This window comes from Scophthalmus maximus, chromosome 16 (assembly GCF_022379125.1).
Source record: "Scophthalmus maximus strain ysfricsl-2021 chromosome 16, ASM2237912v1, whole genome shotgun sequence".
NCBI classification, from domain to species: domain Eukaryota; kingdom Metazoa; phylum Chordata; class Actinopteri; order Pleuronectiformes; family Scophthalmidae; genus Scophthalmus; species Scophthalmus maximus.
The window spans coordinates 15918890-15939474 of record NC_061530.1 but is presented as its reverse complement, the minus strand read 5'-3'; the positions used below and the strand labels follow the sequence as shown (position 1 = coordinate 15939474).

General features: G+C 42.8%; 1 protein-coding gene across 2 annotated transcripts in view; it reads right to left on the bottom strand.

Moving 5' to 3' along the window:
- dock1 (dedicator of cytokinesis 1) overlaps positions 1-20585 on the bottom strand; it is a 156985-nt gene that overhangs the window by 33374 nt on the left and 103026 nt on the right. For both annotated transcript variants that reach the window (XM_035613879.2, XM_035613880.2), the window contains exons 28-31: positions 17459-17560; positions 15517-15611; positions 4000-4078; positions 2571-2671 (exon numbers count right to left, since the gene is read on the bottom strand). In XM_035613879.2, coding sequence (XP_035469772.1) covers positions 2571-2671; positions 4000-4078; positions 15517-15611; positions 17459-17560 — 377 coding nt within the window. The remainder of the gene's footprint in view (positions 1-2570; positions 2672-3999; positions 4079-15516; positions 15612-17458; positions 17561-20585) is intronic.

Below are 20585 nucleotides of genomic sequence, written 5' to 3'. Positions count from 1 at the left end.
ATTTATTACATCTTCCACTGTTCTTGCTTGTCTTCCAAACTTTAATGCGGTTTACCGCTTAATCCAGCGCATATCTGCGAAAGTCCTCACTATGTACATCATTCACAACATTAAAAATGGTTTTCTGTGTGTGTGTGTGTGTGTGTGAGTGTAAGCCTGTAGAAGAACGAGGGTTTGCGTCTCTACTTATGGGCGGATGCAGGGAGCAGATGACGGCTCAGGAGGCATCATGTCCTCATCTGAGCGGAGACAGATGCAGGGCGCTGTTCTGTCACACTCCGACAGGCAGCGAGACAGACAGCTATGACTTGTCGGCTGTCAGGACCTGAAAACACATACCTGTCAGCTACGGGGGCCCGGAAAGCTTTCGGTGAGGTTAACTAAGAATAGCGTGTCTACAGAGGGACAAGCAATGAGCGGCGAAGTGGATGTGGGGCTCGCGGCAGCGTGTGCTGTGTGAAAATATCCCGGGTCACGGGGGCAAAGAGCGTGTTTGGGAGACGAAAGAAGGAGAGGGGATGCAGAGGCATGAGGTGATAGAGTGGTGGATACAACAAGAGAGGAAAAAGGACAAACACACGAGTGATTGACAGGTGGTGGCAAAGAAATACAGATGACGTGTGATCAAAGTCAAAAGCAAAGAAAGTTTGAGATATATATATAAAAACAAATCTGACAATAAAAGACTCCATCACTCGCACCGTACGTGGATATCAAGACATGCTCATTAATGCAGCTCTGTATGTTTATGTTAGGCAGGCAACTTTAATTCTTTTTTTTCTTAGTTTGATGAGATTGTGCTCATTAGAGTTGTTGCTGAGGTGTGGGAACATGGCGATATGACAGTTTATTTAAATAACCTGAACCACTTTACTTGAAGGAAAATCAAAGAATAACACGTCAGTAATGATCATTCAACGCACCACAAAACTGGATCAAAGTAGAAAGAAAGAAGGCTTTACATTCTCTTCTAAATAAGGCAAACCCATGAACTGTATATAAAAAAATGGTTGTAATCACTGGCTCTGGAAAATGAAGCAGATGCGGAAGTCCCTAAAACCTGTATTCTCCCGAATGACCAGCAGAGGGCTAAACCACTGGTTGGAATAAGAAGTCCACGAGAAAATGAATCTACTTCTCACTAGCATGATGTTCATTTTGTTAATCCTAATCCCATTGAAGTGTGGATACAGCGTGATTGACAGTTTGTACAGTCCAATGGGTGCATGTCGCAGGTGTAATCAAAAAACTGAAAAATTGGATCGGTCCTTAAACACATTAGTAAAGAGATGTCGCATCCTGCTACACAGGCCATTTTTATAAAAACATGTTAGTGTTCGGGTGTGTCGAGTGGGAGAAGGAAATGAGGATCACACAGACACAAACAGCATCGGGAGATGTGTGTGACGTGGGAGAGATGCCGATGCAGAGCAATAAAGATCTGTGTCCCACACATCTTTTCACTTTCACCCCTCTGTTCTCTGCTCCCGAGCGCCGCACAATAATTGGTATTGCAGGCAGGACGACTGACAGTTCATGCGCCGGCACGCACGGAAAGGGGGTGCACACGGGGGGAGAGGTAAAAGAGAAAAAGGTGAGAGGTAGTTGGAGGGAGACGGAGACGGAGAGTGGGTGGGTGGGTCGAGGCAGAAAGAGAAAAATCGACAAACCCTGTACAATATCCGCTTCACTTGCTCTGGAAACGACCTGGCTGCGTTTGAATGACATGTTTGGCAACGTTAACGAACCTGCCTGGATATAGCATAAGTCAGAGATCAGCCCCTTTTTCTATATGTACGCCAATAAGGGCAGCTGCTGTATATGTGAATGAGATAGCTGTGTCTTTCAGGGGACAGGTGGGAGGGGGGGGGGGGTGGATAGGAATGTCTTGTTTACTGCGTCTGGCTTTTTGCGTGGGGGAGTTTATCAGGACCAATAACAAAGCACTGACCGGCCAGAGGTCTCTCTGTCAAGAACGTGTGCTGTATGCTTCAGAGACAAAAGGCTCCTCCAAATGAAGACGAGAGCCAATACGCTGCACGTCTACCCAGAAAGCATTCACACATTTGGCCGCGTTACCAGACTCGATGAGGATTACTAATGTAGGCGAATGGTTCTTTGCAGATACAGCCAGCGGATGAAGGGGAAACGAATACCGCCCTCTGAACTTGTAGCTGAAAGGGGGGGGGGGGAACACAATAAACATCTAAACTTTGTGGAGTTAAAACTTCAGCCATATAAAATCTGTTTCTCTGCTTTTCCCGTTGCGAGAATTGAAAAACCATGACGGAGATGCTTTGAGGAGACCAAAGACGTGTGCCTCAATTCCCAACTTTGATACCTGAGATTTGAGTACAAGATGTGCTCTCCATAACCCCTGGAGGTACTATGAGGCTTTTCTACTTTGTTCAGAAGGGCGAGCCTCTGCCGGAGCCGTGGGGGAGTTGGGTAACCCTGAGCCTCCGTGTGATGAATTACATAGAGCCTGCTCATGCCGGGGACGGAGCTTGGACGGCGTCGGTGTGCAACGAGGACGTCCCGTGGACTGGAGGGAGCGCTCGTATACTCACTTGTGGAAGATCTTGGCTCTCTTGTCGCTTGAGAAGTTCTCCAGCTGCAGTGACTCCTGGGTGAGGAAGGCTACGGCCAGGTGAAAGTAGTTGTTCCACAGCTAGCCCGGTTAAAAAACAGAGACACACAGTCCAAAATCAGTTCAACGACGACATCATTCAGAGTCAAACACTTTTTGGCTCAACACCATCATATATTGGTTCCCTGTAAACGTTGATTTCACTATGATACTCTCCTGGTCACCAGGACCCGCGTCCTTACCGGCGTCTTGCCACTGCAGCGTCTCTTTACGACAGTGACCAAACAGTCATACCACCTGGAACCACTAGGGGACCCGAAAGTTGTCAGTTTCCTCTTTAGATCAAAAGGCCACACTTGTGCGGTGGAAAGATTATCTCAGTAGAGTGGGAGTTTTGTCCATGTAGGCCACTTGCCTCCAGAGTGCTCTCTCAATCAGACAATGACAGCAGCGGAGAGCTGCGCTACTGTAGCAGCCTTGCAAAAATAGTCCATGCATGAGAAATAAGTCACTTCATGAGTTTTCAAAGACTATAATATAAAGAATATATTGTAGCACACAATTTGTTATGGGAATACCCGAATACACGACATGTTAAAGCCTCAATGGCCGTATAAGACTTTGTCTCTATCCAGACAAATGATCTCTACACCACTGAGCTGTAGTTCAGAATAAAGAAAAACCCAACAGCTTTATTCACACATCATAAACAGAGCGCCAAGTGGTAAAAGCAACACTAAAACACTGTTACAATAATCAATCCATAAAGGCTTTTTATGTTCAGAGCCGTCGAGTTGTTGACAACTTTAACATGTTTCTATAGGTCACACAATAAAAAAAAACACGACAGTCGCTCTATTACGAGGGAGCAGGTTGAAATGTTCAGCCACTACAGAGTAACTGATGCCTTCAGTGATCTTTTTAGAAGATTAGTGGCTGATCTCTCTATTTAGAAGGTCCAGTAATGTTGCACCTGAAGGATTAAAACACAGTTTAGAACCGGTCTCAAAAAAATGAATCTTCTAAAATTGCTGTTTATACTTAAAACTAGAATCCAGTGTTGCCTTCAATAAAAGGATGTTTTTTCGTTGGAAGCGGGGGCTGGCATCACAGTTGTTATAAAGGCTTTCATTTAGATCTGCAACAGTTAATCGATTACTAAATCATTCACCAACTATTTTGATAATCGATTAATCGTTTCAAGTAGTTTTTTATGGGTAAAAAAGTTCAAAATTCTCTGATTTCAGCTTCTTAAATGTGAATATTTTCTGGTTTCTTGGCTCCTCTATGACAGTTAACTATATATATTTGGGTTTGGGTTTTCACCATTTTATGGACCAAACAACTAATCGATTAATCGAGAAAATAATCGTTAGTCGCAGCCCTACTTCCATTGATTCGGCTCTTACCTGTAGCTCAAAGTTGGTTTGATCCAGAAACTTCTTGTTCAGCACCGCTGCATACTGGTTAATGGCCCGTAGGAAAACTCTGGAAAGACAAAGAGGGAAAAAAAGCGTTTGGAACTTGTTTCCTTACTGACTAAGGACAAGTTATTCTACCTTAAAATATAGGTAATCAGAATCCATAGTTTCTAATTACATTAGCTTAAAGGTCACAGACAACTCCGTCCGTTCCCCACCGAAAACCAATTTCCTTGCTGATCAAGTAGCCCGCAGGTATTCGTATTCACACCCCATGCAAATACCAGTGAACACAACATATGGATTCATAACAAAATGTTACGAAGAGAGGACACGCTCACAAATGTGTTTGACCAAAAACTGCTTAGATACCGTACAGATGTTTGTATTGAAATATAATGCGTAGCAAGGCAAAACATTGATTTGTTAAAAAAACGTTTACTTCAATTACCACTCAACGGATCAAACTTCATATACACACACAATAAACCAATGTAGCAGGTACAAAGGTGCTGCCTGAGGAGTTTACGTTGTGTTTTTATCTTTATCTTTGTTTTAATAAAAATCTGCCCCAGGAACTTGTTCAAAAACAATCTTAAATAAAGGGGAAGAGAAACGTCTTACATTTCTTTTTTTTAACCTGACAGCTTTCTATCCGCAGTCCCTAGGTAGGAGAAAAAAAAACAAAAAACTAACACTACAAGACCCGAGCAAGATACAACATGCAGTGGCAAAAAATTGGAAAACTGATCTGCAGTTACGAAGCTACAGCCAAACAAGAAAAGGAAGGTTGGACTCCCAAGAAGAATGAATGTTTTCCTTTGTGAAAAATAAAGTATGTGCTTCTTGCAGAGGTGAAACACGGGTTCAATCTCTTTCTTTTCAGCCTGGGGTAAAGGAGGATGTGAGCCATTGAGTAGATCTTAATGAGAACGCCGTCCGATGGGTTAATCCACTTTGATGTTGCAGAATTAAATGTTAATAACTTGAAGTGTGATGAAGCTTGTAGAGGGGAATTTATGATTGCTACGTACAGAGTCAGAGGCCCATCCACTATTTAACTTCATCCCTTGGTAGAACCAGCCATATAACAATGAGTGTACTAATCTCTAGGAATTACCTACTGAGGAAAAGAAAAGGCGCTTATCATGACTTTGAGAAAAATGTTAATAACCTTGGTATATAAGAAACTATCATCCCAGGTTCTTGTGGTTTCTCAATCTTAGTCCCTGTTTCAACTGGTGTGAACATTTTTCCCTTTTTTCATAAAATAAAACCCCCCAAAAAACACACAAACACACCTGAACTTCTGACCCCCGCAACTACAAATCAGCAAAGAAACTGTAACGATTGTTCGCACAAAGCATCAGAACATTCGGGGGGGGAAAAAAAAAAATCTGGCAAGGTGAAACAATGACAATTGTTATGCCACTTGAGCGGATGGCCTCAGGGTTTCATGAGCAGGCTATAAAGCAGCATTGAGATGCAACGCGCAGGTAACTGACTCTGGCAGGCGAGCAGACGTCTGCGGCGCAGGCACCTGCGACTGAGCCGCCTGCCTTTGGTTCGTGGAACTAGAGCTGTTTTTTCCGACGTGAACTCCGGAATATGTCCGCAAAATTGGGTTCCGGATATTTTTCCGCAGTTTGCACTTCGCACATGACGAACGAAGCGGGGGAGTGTCCAGAGTCCGACGCGTTCACGCCAGCGGGAAGAGTCTCTGGGAATATCGTGTGGTGTGTCTGTGTAGGGAGATTATCCTGCATGGGCTCACTCTGACATTCTCCGGGGCTGGCGGGAAACGTTCCAGAAAATGTTCAGACTTCAGTGCACGTCTGAAAGCAGTTTAGGTCGCCTGTGGGAATCGAACTTCCCTCACACACCTTCTACTAGTCTCTTACCTCATATTGGCTGCGTGGCAGTGAGGGGTTTACCTTAAAGTTCATTGGTGCTGAGACACGACTGGGGTTTCCCCTCGCTGCCTCGTCTACCTCACCCTGAATGGGAATAACCGCCACTGTTAAGACTACCACTGCTGTGGGATGGGAGTTGTTTTAAAGCAATGCAATGCCCGTGTCCCGCATTAATCTCAATTGCTGACTGAATGCCGTCTCGGTCTGACATGCGATGCGTACAGTATTAAGAGTCACCTTAAATCTCTAGCAAGAGAAAAAAAAAGGTCAACTGTCACTGAACACCGTTTGGCTAAGCCATTAGAAGTCTATTTCCCGAGCTCTCTGGCCTCGGAGGGGGAGAACCCCCCCCCCCCATCTCCACAGCACTCAGACAGCCCATTACCACCATCCAGTGTGCACAAGCTCAGGCTCCCCCTCTGCACACCTCAGTCAATTTTCTGCAGCTGTGAACATGCCAATATGGTTGATACGCTTAACACCGGGCTAATGCTTGAATGTGTTTCCATCCACTGTGCTTGTGTTGGCTGAGAAATATTACTGCTCAACGTGTGAGCCTCATTATTTTCAGTTTGTAATTTTCAAAAACAATTTTCAAAAAAAGAAAAATAAGTGGGGTATTTATTTCTGTTGAATATACAGGTGAGTATTTCAAAAATGGTTAACGGAACAGCAGTCATTGAGCCAAGCTACTCATACCAGGCGCATGTAAAAAAACAACAACCTGTTGAATTATGCTTTAGTCTACAGATGTCCTGCTGGCGCTGTGGATATATTGAAGATGATTTCAAACCCAACCAATGAAACTGCAGAGTTCATATGTAAAAAAAATAATAATAAATAAAATAAAATAAAATAAAATCACAGATAATTAACATCACAAGGGCTCGTGCCCTCCCCGAGATTCATACAGAGGTTGTCAATGTAATTGAGGGCGAAATGGAGGAACAGATTTTTACAAGGTGGCATCATATGATGCATCTTTTGCAAATCCTGCGGCGACTAATGAACACACTTTGCAGGAAACCTTGGACGCTGCGAATCGCATTAAGGACATATCAATGCAGCTTTATGAAGATGGATACAGAATTTGTGTAATTTGATGTCGACTCTCTTGGAAAAAAAACAACTTTCAGTGTGTGGGATTTCATGGCAACATTAAGGTGCATCAGGGATTTAAACCAATTCTCTCCTTAAAAAAAATACATTAGAATAAAACTTTTATTTATGGTGTATGTAACTTGACAACTACAGGCAAAACTACTGACCTCCAACCCCCAAATCTGACTGGGTCACACCAAGTCGGATCAGTGCTCCGACAATTCAGCTGTCATTTCTACACACACTACCCAGGTGGCACACAGCTCCCACTGCTGGGTCGCACTGTGAGGGAAAGGGAGGTGAGATCAATACTCTTCACAGCTTCTGGCTGAACACAAATCAACAGGTAAAAATGCAGCTGTAATCAACCATTTCATGTCCTTCACGCTTCCACTGCAATCAGTTGGACGACGCGGGCCGACGAAAATCCCCCGCGCTCGCTACATGAGCGATCCGCAGTATTTGTATGCAGTAGGTGTGACGTGGTATCGCATGAACGTGAGTGCCTCTCTCTCTCTCTCTCTCTCTCTCTCTCATGTTGCTGGTCACAGGATAATATAAACTCCAGAAAATTGGAGCCCATTTGAAGCCGGCGGTCTGCCCGCGTGCAGACATATAATGGGATTTAACGAACAGACAGGACAGTTCCTCTGTGAGCACATCCTGCCATTAATTAAAGTGAAGAAACTTAATGAGGCAGATGAAAATAGAATATACTCTCCCTCGCAGTGGGCTCTGACTAAGGCGCTTTCGAAAGGACATTTCAAACAAGATTAAAGGTATTCAGAGCTAATTTTCTTGAACTCTGCAAAACATATATACCGTATATGTTTTTTTTTATATGCGCTTTAAAGTATGGTCCTTCAATAAATGTGATATACCAACATAAGCTTGCGGTGGGGGCAGACCGTTGGCTGCCTTGCAACATCTGGGATGGCCTGTCATTATGCTGCAGATGGGTAGGGGCGGACATAAGATGCTAAGATGCAAAGAGAGAGATGATGACAAACTATTTCTTTACAACTGTATTACAACAGGAAGCAACGTTTAATATGCTACTATAAACCTGATCAGAGACTCATCCAGCAGATTTAGTCTTTGCCTTAAACCTTCGGCTAAGACATAAAGCATTTCTAGCGTCAACTTAGAAATGTATATATTCTTGAAAACAGCCTGCCCTTAAGCTGCCTCATGTTATTTATGTTTTTTTTCTTCATCTCAGGCTCAGCATGTGAAATCAATGAAGTTATTTTTATCTGTAAAAAAGTCATCAGCTTCCCCGTCATTTCGTGCTTAAGAAGACAAAAACTTAATATCGAGAACTTTTTAATTAGCCAGTGCAACAGCAGCATAGCTCCTCCTACGCATTTCACTCATTTTGACATAGTATACATATGGCATCATTATGATAAATATGCTCGGCAAAACTGTCAGTGTCGGAAAAATTAGCCCATTACCGCGGATTGATGGGTGTGCAGCACATTTACATCTCGGCACACGCAACAGAGGATTAGCTTTTCATACATTTGCTGTTATTTCTTCTTAATTTTAAATCAGCTTACTTCCTGCAGCCATGGTACACAGACTCGAGCGCCGCGAGGTGATCCGCACCATAGACAACTAGCATTTATCCTAATAAAAAAAGAAGTTATCAGCAGATCATACTTGCTAATTGAGTTCACGGAGCATAATCGATAATGATCGCCGAATAGCTGGCGTATCTGCCTGCCTGTGCTCGGAGATAAGGCAAGGGCAAAAAGCTTCATCATCACACCAACTTATTAAATTAGATTCCCCTTCATTCAAGTCACCTGATCTAATATTGGATAACTTTGAATTTCAACATGTTTCTTTTTGACCCAAATCTTAACTTCAGTGTGTCAACTTTCCTCTACCGCATCTCAAACACAGCATATCCACCTCTGGAGACATTTTCTCGTGGCTTTCCAGGGTTCACCACGGGATGCATAGGGAACGCTCCCGTGCTGCGCTCACACCAAAGATCATCGATGTTTACTCGGGGCGAGTAAACACGACCTGCCCGTTCTCCGTTGGGCGCAGACATCGGCGGCGATGTGAGGATCTCGGCGCTAATCGGCGACATCGCGACAACTGCTCGAATAAGTTGAAATATTCGAACTTGAGTGAGTGAAACCAATGACTGCCCGGCGTTTACAATGTGACTGTAGTTTAGCATTATAGCCTGCCAACATAAGCACTGAACACAGACAGCATTATTTTTGAACAAGGCAATGTACAAGATTATGAATATGTAGAACATGCTGTCAATTATTTAAAAGGGGAAATGTATAAGAATACTTATTTCTCTTCGGAGTCGATAACAGACCCTGTAGACCCCTCAGCAGACTTTTGCTGCAATTTTCCGTAAAGACTGAACCGATGACAGAGGCCCGAGTAAATTACCTGTTAGACTCTATCAAATGACAGTGGAAAAGAAATGATTGCTGACTGAACCCACGGGGCAGTGACCCCCCCCGTCTGTCATGTGAATACTGTGGAAAAGAAAAAGCCGCGGTCCCCTATGACTCGGCAGCACCAGGCAGCGTGGAGCCATTGTCGGAGCCGAGGCACGCTCGCTCTCGCCAAGCCTGTAAACACAGAGATCTGAGATTCAACAATGACAGCAGAGGCTGCTTTTCATCCAGGGCCAAAAGTTTTTCAAGAGGTGAGCGGATTACTAATGAGGCGACGCAGGCGGATTCAGACAGAACTCCAAATACTTGCAAGCAGGAAAAAACTCTGCGCCGGAGTTTTGAGGGCTGGCGAAGTTCAAGTCGAGCAATGAGGAAAAGTTTGCGGATGAATCGTGAAGCAATTTGAACGGTATAAAACTTGAACGTTTTATGGGTTTTTTCTAGGGCTGCAACGGACGACTAGGTTCATTATCGTTTGATCTGTCGATTTTTTGTTTCTCGATTAATCCATTTGTTGTTGAATAATGAACAATGTTAATCGTTTTCCCAAAACCCCCATAATATTCACATTTAAGATCTTTTTTTCCTACCACAATTAATCAAATAAGTTGGCAGTTAATTTAGTAGTGAATCGTTCATTAATTAATTGTTGCATCTCTCCCCCCAATTTCTTTTAAATTCACAATTTATTTCTGACAATCCTCCGACGACACGGTGAGGCTGTTTTTGTGGATTCCCACTCTCGACAGCGCTTAAAATCTGCTTATTATAGATGATTATATAGGGCCTTGGCATAGGAGCAGACTGTCATTCATGCTGTGCGTACGCTTTTAGTCACCACTGATTGCAGTGTGCATCAATTCTGGTTAAAACGCCAAATTAAATTCACATCTGATATGCAGTCGTGGAACGGGGGCCATTTGTTTTTTACGCACAGCTGATCTACAGACAGAAGCAATTGGGTTATCAAAGTGAAAGGGGAATTCACTCGCTCATCTCAGTTTTCCGGCAAACATGTTGGTCGTTTTCGGAGAGGAACGACCGAAATGAGCTGCAGCATATTCACCGGCTCTCCAGCCTCAGTGTGGTAATGGGTGAGTAAATCTCTGGTTTGCCATTACAAGGAAAATAAAAAAGTCTGGATGACCTACAAAACAGGGGTGGAAAGTAAAGTTCTGCACAAATCTGAGTCATCTCAATTTCCATTTTATGATCTTTTACGCCAAGAAAATGCACGTAAACGCTCTGAGACGGGGGAATTACGTAAAATATATACGTGGAATGTTTCTATGAAAGTAAATAAGTAAAATCTGAATGCAGGAGTGGACTTTTACATTGCGGTACTGCTTCTCTTGCAAAACTAAATGATCTGAATAATTCCACTAAGGTTTAATATGTGGCAGAGGGACAATTTGTCTATGGCTGCTGCATTTTGACATTGACTTTGATGAAAAACCACGTTGACAGAAATCACATTGGATGTCATTGCTCTTCAGGGGTTCACTATTTAAAGGCCAACGAACGCAGTGTGATCACAGCCACTCAAACACTGCACTCAAAGCACAAGACAATATTACTCGTCCGGGCAACGGCTTATCATTGAGCTGAGACACACACGCACACGCACACGCACACACACGCACACGCACGCACACGCACACGCACACGCACACACACACACACAGTGACAGACATTAATACAAGCTCCAAGTAGCGCACGCCGAGTCGTCAACAAAAGTGATGTCAAGCATTTACATTGGAGACGGAAGATTAACTCATAACTTCTACCCGACACTGGCAGGTTGACAAACACACCCAGCGCAGCGCCTGGTGATGCAGTGCAGTGTGCAGCCACCATGTCACCGACCATGTTTGATGACTCTCCCGTGGTTCCTCTGTGGAGCTGGGTCTTAATCTCACTCTTGCAGAATTACCAATCAGGGTTTTTGCAACTCGCAGACGCAATTCCGCACACGAGACAGACGAGAGGACGATGGTCGCCGGAGCAACGTAGCTGGGAAGCCATGTAAAGGTCAGGCCTTTTTTTTTTTTTCCAGCTCTCAATACCGGAAAGCTGGGGCTTGATAGTGTCAACAGATAATTTGGGACATTGACTATTTCTCCTTTAATTCTAACTGCAAGTTCATAATAACTTTTACATAATTGAACATTATGCTTATACCTTGAAATTTGTAATGGTAATATAACATTAATACCATATGCAAATTGTCCGTTTTTTTGTTTACGTTTCATCATGCTCATAGCACCTGACTGATAGAACAAATACAGATCTCCAAAATTAAAAAATACTTCACGAGGCCTCAGAATTTGTCGGAATTACCTAACGGAGCTTGAAAGAATTTGAAGCCTATTAAAAATTTCTCAAACCCACGGGGCAATGTCTTCAAGGAACCAAAATGGAGGTTTGTGGTTTTACAAGTAGAATTTTTGGAAATACATTCTCCTTTAGAGGGGAGTGTGTCAAATCAGATACAAGCCCACAGGCAAACAGAATAACATCATTTACAGTCCACCTTCCTTCCTGCCTTCCAGGTCCTGGATTAGTCATGGAGAGAACGCCAAACCAGCTCCAGAATCCCTCTCCTAATGAGTCTGTGAGGGACTGACGGCGTGGTTGCCGTGTTAAAGAGCTGCTTCTTCAGCTTGCCTGGGCTTTCATCTTTTCTTCTGCCACGCAGGGAATCCTCAATTAGTCTCTTGATCTACTATTTTTACACATAATTAACAGCTCTGCAAGAAAACTTTGGGTGTTATTCGGGGGGAAATTGACTGATTGTAGGAAGGCCATCTGATGTTAACTCAAAATCAAATAAAATGAAAGCTTGATCAGTGAGCCAGCCAGGCAGGAGAACAACTCTGAAAATACTACCAGGACTGCAGGACGACAGTTGTTCTGTTCGTCTCTATGTGCTGCGAAGATAGAGAGGATTACAACTTCAAAAAGGTAATTTGTCAATCTGTTGATTGTGTTTTTGTCATGGCAGACTGGGAGAAAACAAAACAACCTTCATCTTTGTGTTAAATATCACTAAATACCGTTGAACATCTACATTTTTTTCTCTCTCTCCAATCTGTTAATTAAGGCTTTGGGTTGCTGCAACATCCACAGCTGTTAAAATGCACTTCGCCTAATAACTGGAAGAAAAAGGGGGAAAAATTGCCAATGAACATTTGCTCAGATTTGACGATGATGACTGCACTTAGTACGCCGTGATTCAGCACATCTCGGGCTATAAAGTTCAAGAGTGCAGAGATCTTGAAAAGTTTACTATGCAAATCTGTAAGGGAGCACATTAAGCTGACTGTACAAAGCAGCCAGCAGCTGTTGTCTTTTTCGTTCTCTTGAGAGAGAAAAGGTGACTATAGTATTTAGGCAAATGCCAAGTTGAGCTAATTTAGTAAGCGTTCTTTAACAGGAATCAAGGTTAACCCACGGGTAACTGTAAAAAATTCAGGAATAAATTCACATCGACTGCCACAACTGCCTGCATTCATGAAGCTTTTGCAACATTTGGAAATTTTAAAAGAAAAGCTGAATGTATTATTTACGCATTTTTACAAAGTGCATTAAATTCAAAACATCCCCTTTCACATTACTGAAAATCCTGGACCCTTGAGGCATGATGTACTAAGCCTTGACATGTCTATAAAATGAGGACAATATGCAATTTATTGTGTTATGTTCACCAAATGAAATATATATATATATATAAATAAATATATATGCATATATATAATATCTGTGTCAGAGGGCATGTAATCAAGCTGTCCACCAACCGTGACCATAGCGAGCAACGTTCCCTTTTCATTTCGGAGAACAAGTGTCACCATACTGCCAATTAGCCGTCACCATTAAGCCACGGCCAGTTGGCATGGAGGAGGTGGCAGTCAGTGGCTAACCAGCCTGACGCTGCCGTCCGCGGGGCAATTAGGCGCCATGAATCAGTTTACGACCTGGAGGAAAGTGGGAGGCAACGGGTGGAGAAGAAGGAGTGGGAGGAAAACGGCTGCTGCTACTGCTGATGCCCATCTCGTTTGCGGTGCTATCATGATGTGTGCACATGAAAGAAGTGTCCGCCGGTCGGTGCCAGGGACGGCGAAAATTGGGGCTGAACGCGGCATGTGGGGCATTTCCCAGAGACAGGACACTCAGGGGGAATGAGTGAGGGATATTTGTCAACCGACATCTTGACATTGTTAAAAGTAATGTTTTGAAGCACTTGACCAAAAACAGGTACAAGTATTTACTGTAAAGGTCTACTCACCAAGATTTCTGATATTAACATTGGATCAAATAACTTTGTTGCTTATAGTTGGCTGCACAGCTTTTCAGCCTATTTTGACCAAACTTGTTTCGGAATTACTGCACACTGACTGGAGGGATTGGACTCAGAAATGTGACACCCTTGAGGGCTGCCATGTACTCTGATCAGTCTCCAGTGCTCAGGAGCACGATGCATGCACACAGCTTCCTATGCTCTCGGACTGTTAATGCAACACATTTGCAGCTACCTCGTCGGATGAATGGACGTGTCACCTTGGGTCCTCACCGCGGGGGGGCGGGCGGAAGGAAACAACCGATCAAACACAATTTGACGGACGGCGACAAACGGAAGGGTTTCGCTAATTTGTCGCAGAGCCGACACCTGCAGTATTCAGACGAGGCTCGGGCGGCAAACGGCCCTGCGCGATGAGTCAGACGTTGACAGGCTTATTTTTCACCGAGTTGAACAATGATTTTCACTCCAACAAGTTGCTGAGTGCGCCGACCAGAATGCAGAATTAATCTCACGGTTGTCACAAACAAGTGCGGGGGAGACAAAAGGGTTCAACTGGGGGAAGATTCCTCAAAAAAGAAAACATTTCGTATGCTACAAAACAAGGTCTGAGAATGAATTGCTGCGAGCTCAGATAGATAGGCCCGCTCCAATCAAATGCGCCGATGGAGGAAGATGGAACCAGAAATTGAACAGCATTGCAATCGCTAGTCAAATATCTTGGCCGCTGAGGATGTTGGAACAGTTTAGGAAGAATGAGCAGGGAGTCAAATACAGGTTGCCACTATAAGCTCGACGCATGCTGCAAATGGCCACTTTGAAGCTGCACTCGAACAGAGAAAGCTCCAGGTACTTGGCCGTTATGTTAAAAGCCTTGTTATTTAAATGTGGGCCTTTTCATTGTTGTTTTTTTTTCTTCTTTTTCGTCAGATCCTTCTGCCATTACAGTTGATTATACACATCAAAGTCTGTTTGCAAGTCTTGGGAAGTACCGGAGCTTATGTGATAGAAATTGAACAAAGCCTTCTGGGTACTCCGGAGGGAGCCGCACAAAAAATGACAAATTCCTCCCGTGACGTCACTGGTGGTGTGGAGTTTGAAGTCAGTGGCCAGGTTGCATTGTGGGTAATGCAGTCACTATGCTTTGACAGAGATATATCTATTGATTCTTTTTCCAAACCCGTGGAGTGTGTAAAGTAATTCAGCCGAGAGCATCGATCTTTGGTCACTGTGTAAAACACATTGGCATCCAATTTTAGCGATGCATGGATGCTGGTGGGGAAGAGCGAATTTTCTTTCTTTCTTGTCAAAAACTGGCTCAAGGTTTTCATCTGACAGCTGTTGCCTTGCCATATCATACCAGTAGTACTACAACAAAAAAATCACAAACAAAAACTTTAAGCAGTTTCTTAGCTCTAAATTCCTCAAAGTGCACAAAAGCATAGCTCTTCTCCAAACTCATAAACTGCAAAGCACATTTTCATCTCTTTTGGAGAGTTAAGTTTTGGAGATTAACAGGCAGCATATAACTAAGCATCTATAATTCATCTGATTTGCGTCTGCGCCGACTGCTCATCTGATTGGTACACCGCTGAGACCTTGTGCCGATATTTGCATGGAGAGGAAAACATTACAAAATAACCGTACCCACTTCTGACTGCTGTTCCCTAGCAACAACAGTGTGGGGAGTTTAAAGCAGCATGAATTGTGTGTGTCTGTGTGTGTGTGTGTGTCCCCGTCCAGCAGGGTTGTACTTACTTATTTTGCATCATGTTCATTATGACCCAGTCTGAGGGGTAGACGTTTTTCCCAATGAGATCTTTAAACATGATAAACGTTTCCATTAGGAAATCCTGCAAGAGAGAGAAAGTTTTCAAAATGAAAACAGTTATTCTTCCCAGCTTCAAGATAAGAGCAATCTGAAAAAGAACTGTGTGAGTTTGTGGCTTTCAAGTATAAACCGCTTTTAAATTAGTTTTCTCAAAGTCAAGGTGAGTCATGTTTTTCCCTTTTGGCACGTGGCACTTGAGACCGATAATCCTGCATGTTCATATGCTGGAATAAAAAGGTTCACACAACTCCTTCAACGTCAAATTCAATTACTGTTCAAGGACATTCCAGGCCGACTTCGCTCATATTCAAGGACCCAACATGGCATAGTTTGAGACATGGATCAAGTTCAACTATCGTTCCTATCTGAGAACAAGCAAGCTCACAGACAACTATTAAGAGAGAGAATCCATGTTTGAGCACTTCTTAGCTATACCTTTGTATCTTGTTGTATCTTCTCGCCCTGTCTAATACAGAACAGCAAAAGAATATATTTCGTAAGAGCAGCAATAGAGACCGACGTCGTTACGAGTCTGAGAGCTGAGAGATGGCGGAGGACACATGCAGACAATGGCAACTAGCCTATTTACTAAGATGACAAGAACTGCAGTTTCTATTTTTGCTAAATATATTTTTGTTAAAAAAATTCCCCAAATTTCAAGGACCAGAGGGAAGCCTATAATGATATCACCACTGTGTGACTTCTTACAGGAACACTATTTCATGTGATGGTTGGAAAACATTAACAGGGCATGTACTTATAAGATGTTAAAGCATAATGTGACAACTTAATAATCAGTTTCACATATTCCACTAATAGATGCTCTGCCACCTTCTCTGCAGCAACACGGCTTCAAACCCTCTCAGGGCTACAAAGGCATCAAGTTTTTTTCTGATGTGGAATATATATATATATAGGGACACAAAAGTATATTTTACATCTTTTCTAAAATAAGTTTTGGTTAGAAAACTACCACCCGAGCTTCTATTGTGCCAGTGCCAACTGAATAACTAAAACATAAATATTCATGTGCATCTATTTTTGGCTGAAGATTTTCCCCCCTGGATCTACTCCTGAAAATCTTTGTTTTTGCAGTGTCATGTTACAGGAAATCATAAAACACGACAAAGTCTTTTTTTAGGCTGCAAATAAATCTGTGCGAACCTCAAACAAGCTCTGTGTTCAATTATCAAGGTGATGTCCATGTTAATACCTCTTACCAAGTCACCTTCTCTCAAAAAAACCTGTGGGTAAATAAATACTTTAAATGCTTTTTTATTAAATCAAATCAAAGTTCAAATAAGTAGTAATCTCACTAATTCTATAAATCCTCGCAGTGGCATTTATTCAGTGAATATCACATAAAAAGCAGCTTGCACTACAAGTAACAACCAATCTCTGGATTTTACACAGCTTTACCTGTGAAATGAATTCGATTTTTTCCCCTTCCATTTGAGCTCCAAAGTCATTTGTTGGGGTAGAAGCGTACAGCGGGATTTCCCCACTTGTCAGAGCAGAGTTATATAACGCTAATCTGGCAGCAGATACTAGGGAAACGCCGCTTTGGGGGAGGAATTATTCAGAGCCGAAATCCATAACATCAATGAGATTCATCCCCTCCACCACAACTTCCCTCAGGACTTACTATCGTCAAGAGCACGCGGTGTATACAGCAGCCAGAGAGGAAGGGCCAACAGAAATTTCATTTCATACTTTTATTGTGGAGGAAAAACAATTTTTGTAACATGTAAAATGTGACAGCAAAGAAAATAGATACTGAACCGCAGACCTATTTTTAAAGCCGTTACATGACAATGCCTGAAGTGTCTCATTTAGTAGACATGGACACACGTAATGAGGTGTACTCACCACCACATCGCTCCTTATCTTGCCGAAGGTGCTGATCAGATGAGCGTAATGGTAGTCGTCCATCTGCCTCAATGTGGCAGTCATGCTGGCCACAAAGCTCCCCTGGAGAAGAGAGAGGAGAAGAACATTCAATATACAATCAAGTTCAAATTGAAGGCCACCCAGGACAGAACGACTCCGCGCCTGTGATTTTGATGGATACTGACGGGCCGAGTTGATTGGATCGGAGTTCTAAAAGCTGGCACGGCCTGCCAGGTTTGAAAAAAAAGTGGGCGCCCTCACTCACTGACTGTTCATTGACCTACTGCCCTGCTCTCCCCAGCTCTTTGTCTCTACTGATTATAATTCCCGTGGGGTCCCCAAAAAAGTGCCGTCTTTACTACGCAGTTCGCAATTCTGTCTGTGGTTAGCACGCGGTACATGTGGTAGATAAGGGACTGGAAAATGTTTGGTATGGCTGGGTGGAGGGAGGGAAGAACTGGGAGAGTGACTAGAAAATGTATGGACATATTTCAGAGGGGTCGTCTTTGACCGTCAGTGAGACTGAATAGAGCTCAAACTAATCAATGTTGAAGAATTTCGACAGGAATAGATTCCTTAAGGTGAGGAATTTATAAAGCTACCGAAAAAAACACACAAGGACAAAAGAAAGATGGCAAGACAGATGGCAAAGAGGTGCGTCAATCAGTATGTTTTTAACCCCCCAAAAAATCACCCACAGCTAATAAGAAGTAATTCGAAATAATTGCTTGGATATGCGTGAATACTTTTGAAGATCAAGAGCACAGAGTATCATTTTTGGAACACTTCGGCTGCTGCAGCGACACGGTTTTCCCTCAACTGAGCTGATCAAAAGAAAATGCACCAAAGATAAGAGAAGGTAATTAACCGCTCGGTCGCCGAATGCATGAAAGCACATGCGGATTAGTAAGTCTCAGGTCTGATGAGCATTCAGAATGCAGAAGCGTCAAATAAAAAACTGCTGAAGTAAGCGCATCATTCTTTTTCTGGATTGAGAGACTTTTTCTACAGGTTACAACAAACTACCAAAACTAGGGGAGCTGAGGAAAAAATTTAGTATTCTTTTAGAATTTTTTGTTTCAATATTTTTAACTGATATAATTCAATCTTTGACTGAAAACATCTGCATAAATTAGCTTCAATACACATTTTAAAGATGTTTTTAAAGTTTAGACTTGATTTTATGTCATCTTGAGCTGGAGTGAGATGCTGTTATAACAGTGGCAACCCACTTTTTTAAACATTTATTTTACATATAGTATTGTAAAGTAACTAAAAACTTTGAATCCGCGACTACCTTGGCGAAGTGTGAGCCCCCATGCTATGAATATAACTCATGCTGCTTCATGGTATATAATCCTCACAAGGTATTCTGTTTCACCGGAGAGCCTCTCCTTGAGCCGTAATCAGGCCTGACCCGCCGAAACACAGCGGAGCAGAAACTGCGCTGAGCACTAGCACTCACACTCACACTCACACACACACACACACACACACACACACACACACACACACACACACACACACACACACACACACTCTCTTACCTCACCTGACACCTCTCTCCTATTTTTTTATGATGAGCTTGAGGTCATTGCTTTATTGTTTAAGGTTTAATTATTATCAAATGTATGGAAGCAACACCACATTAACATTAACAATGGGATAATCATGCAAAGAAGAAGAAAAAAATCCGTATTTCAAACATCTATTATTCATGTTTTCCTTCACTTTTACTCATGCAACGTGGTGATCGCGACTGCTTCACTTCCCTCTTTGTAACCAGAATGACTCATGTTATATTAATTTGGAGATGTTTTTCTAAAGCACACGGAGGGCAAGACTCTTTATCTGTGGGGCCCATGTAAAGCCCTGAGTTAGCCTCAGCTCTTCAGCATTAAAGATGGAGGACAAATTCAGATGTAGCCTGATTAGACAGTGGGAAAAAAAAGTGGCGGGGGTGAATTAAGCGTATATAACATTCATAAAGTGTGTAAAGACTTTGATCTCTCATACTTCTTTAATTCTAAATTCTAAATTTTAACAAGGGGTGGGTACCAATTGCTACCAGTTTAACATTTTGACCAGCGCCATCTTGGTTTTTCTGAAAACAGAAGTAACCATATTTTGAGGAGCCGGGATTGTGGGCTGACTGAGAGGTCGTCCACTGGACGTCCACTTACACCTGCGACCTGCAGACATTGGACGTCACTACCTGTCAATCACATGGCATCCACGCCCCAATGCATACCACGCTTTATTGTCTATTTTGCTCTAAATTGGACCATAATTTACTAAAACGAACATCGTGCTGTATTGAAGAGGACATGAAACTAGCGATTGAACTAGCGATTTATAACTGACGTTATAAAACAAGTGATTCATAGACTCATAGACTTCTATCGAAACTTCTATTCTTTTTGCAAAACCAGTGGAGTCGCCCTCTGCTGGTCATTCAAGAGAATACAGGTGTTAGGCACTTTAGCATTGGCTTCACTTTCTGGAATCGGTGAAAACGTCCATGTTCATGGAGTCAACTAATTTAACAAACAGCGGGTTAGTGATTAAAAACAATAATTAGCCAGCCGACTGTTATAGGTGCATTCGTAAATCAAATCTGAAATGCTCAGAGCATCATCTGAGCTGCCGTTCAGACAGCCACAGTTTCAGTTTTAGTTATTCCGGGGCTGCAGGCAAACAACCACTCAACAAATAAATAAGTCTATAAGAGTGATCTTAAAAAAAAGGACAGATAGGTGTACCGTGAAACTGCCACGTCAATAAACAAATCCTAACTGAAGAACAAGGATGGAGGGTCTTATTCACCAGGACACGTACAACCTCTGGTACTGAATTAAAGGTAGCTAAATGATTATGCACAGTTCTCTAGAAAAGGCCACATTATATATACGTTTTAATACTTTTTGAGTGGTGTATCTGGCACGAGGGGCAGGCATCGGCTGCTGCAATTCCCTTCAAATTGGGAAGTCGCAAAAGGAGCAAAGGCTTCAAGGCAGGAAGAAGTCTTTGCAAGTCATTGGCGCTTGTTGCAGCAACTTCCCCTCACCACAAAAGACTGGAGAGTCTGGATGAGCTGAAGGGGATC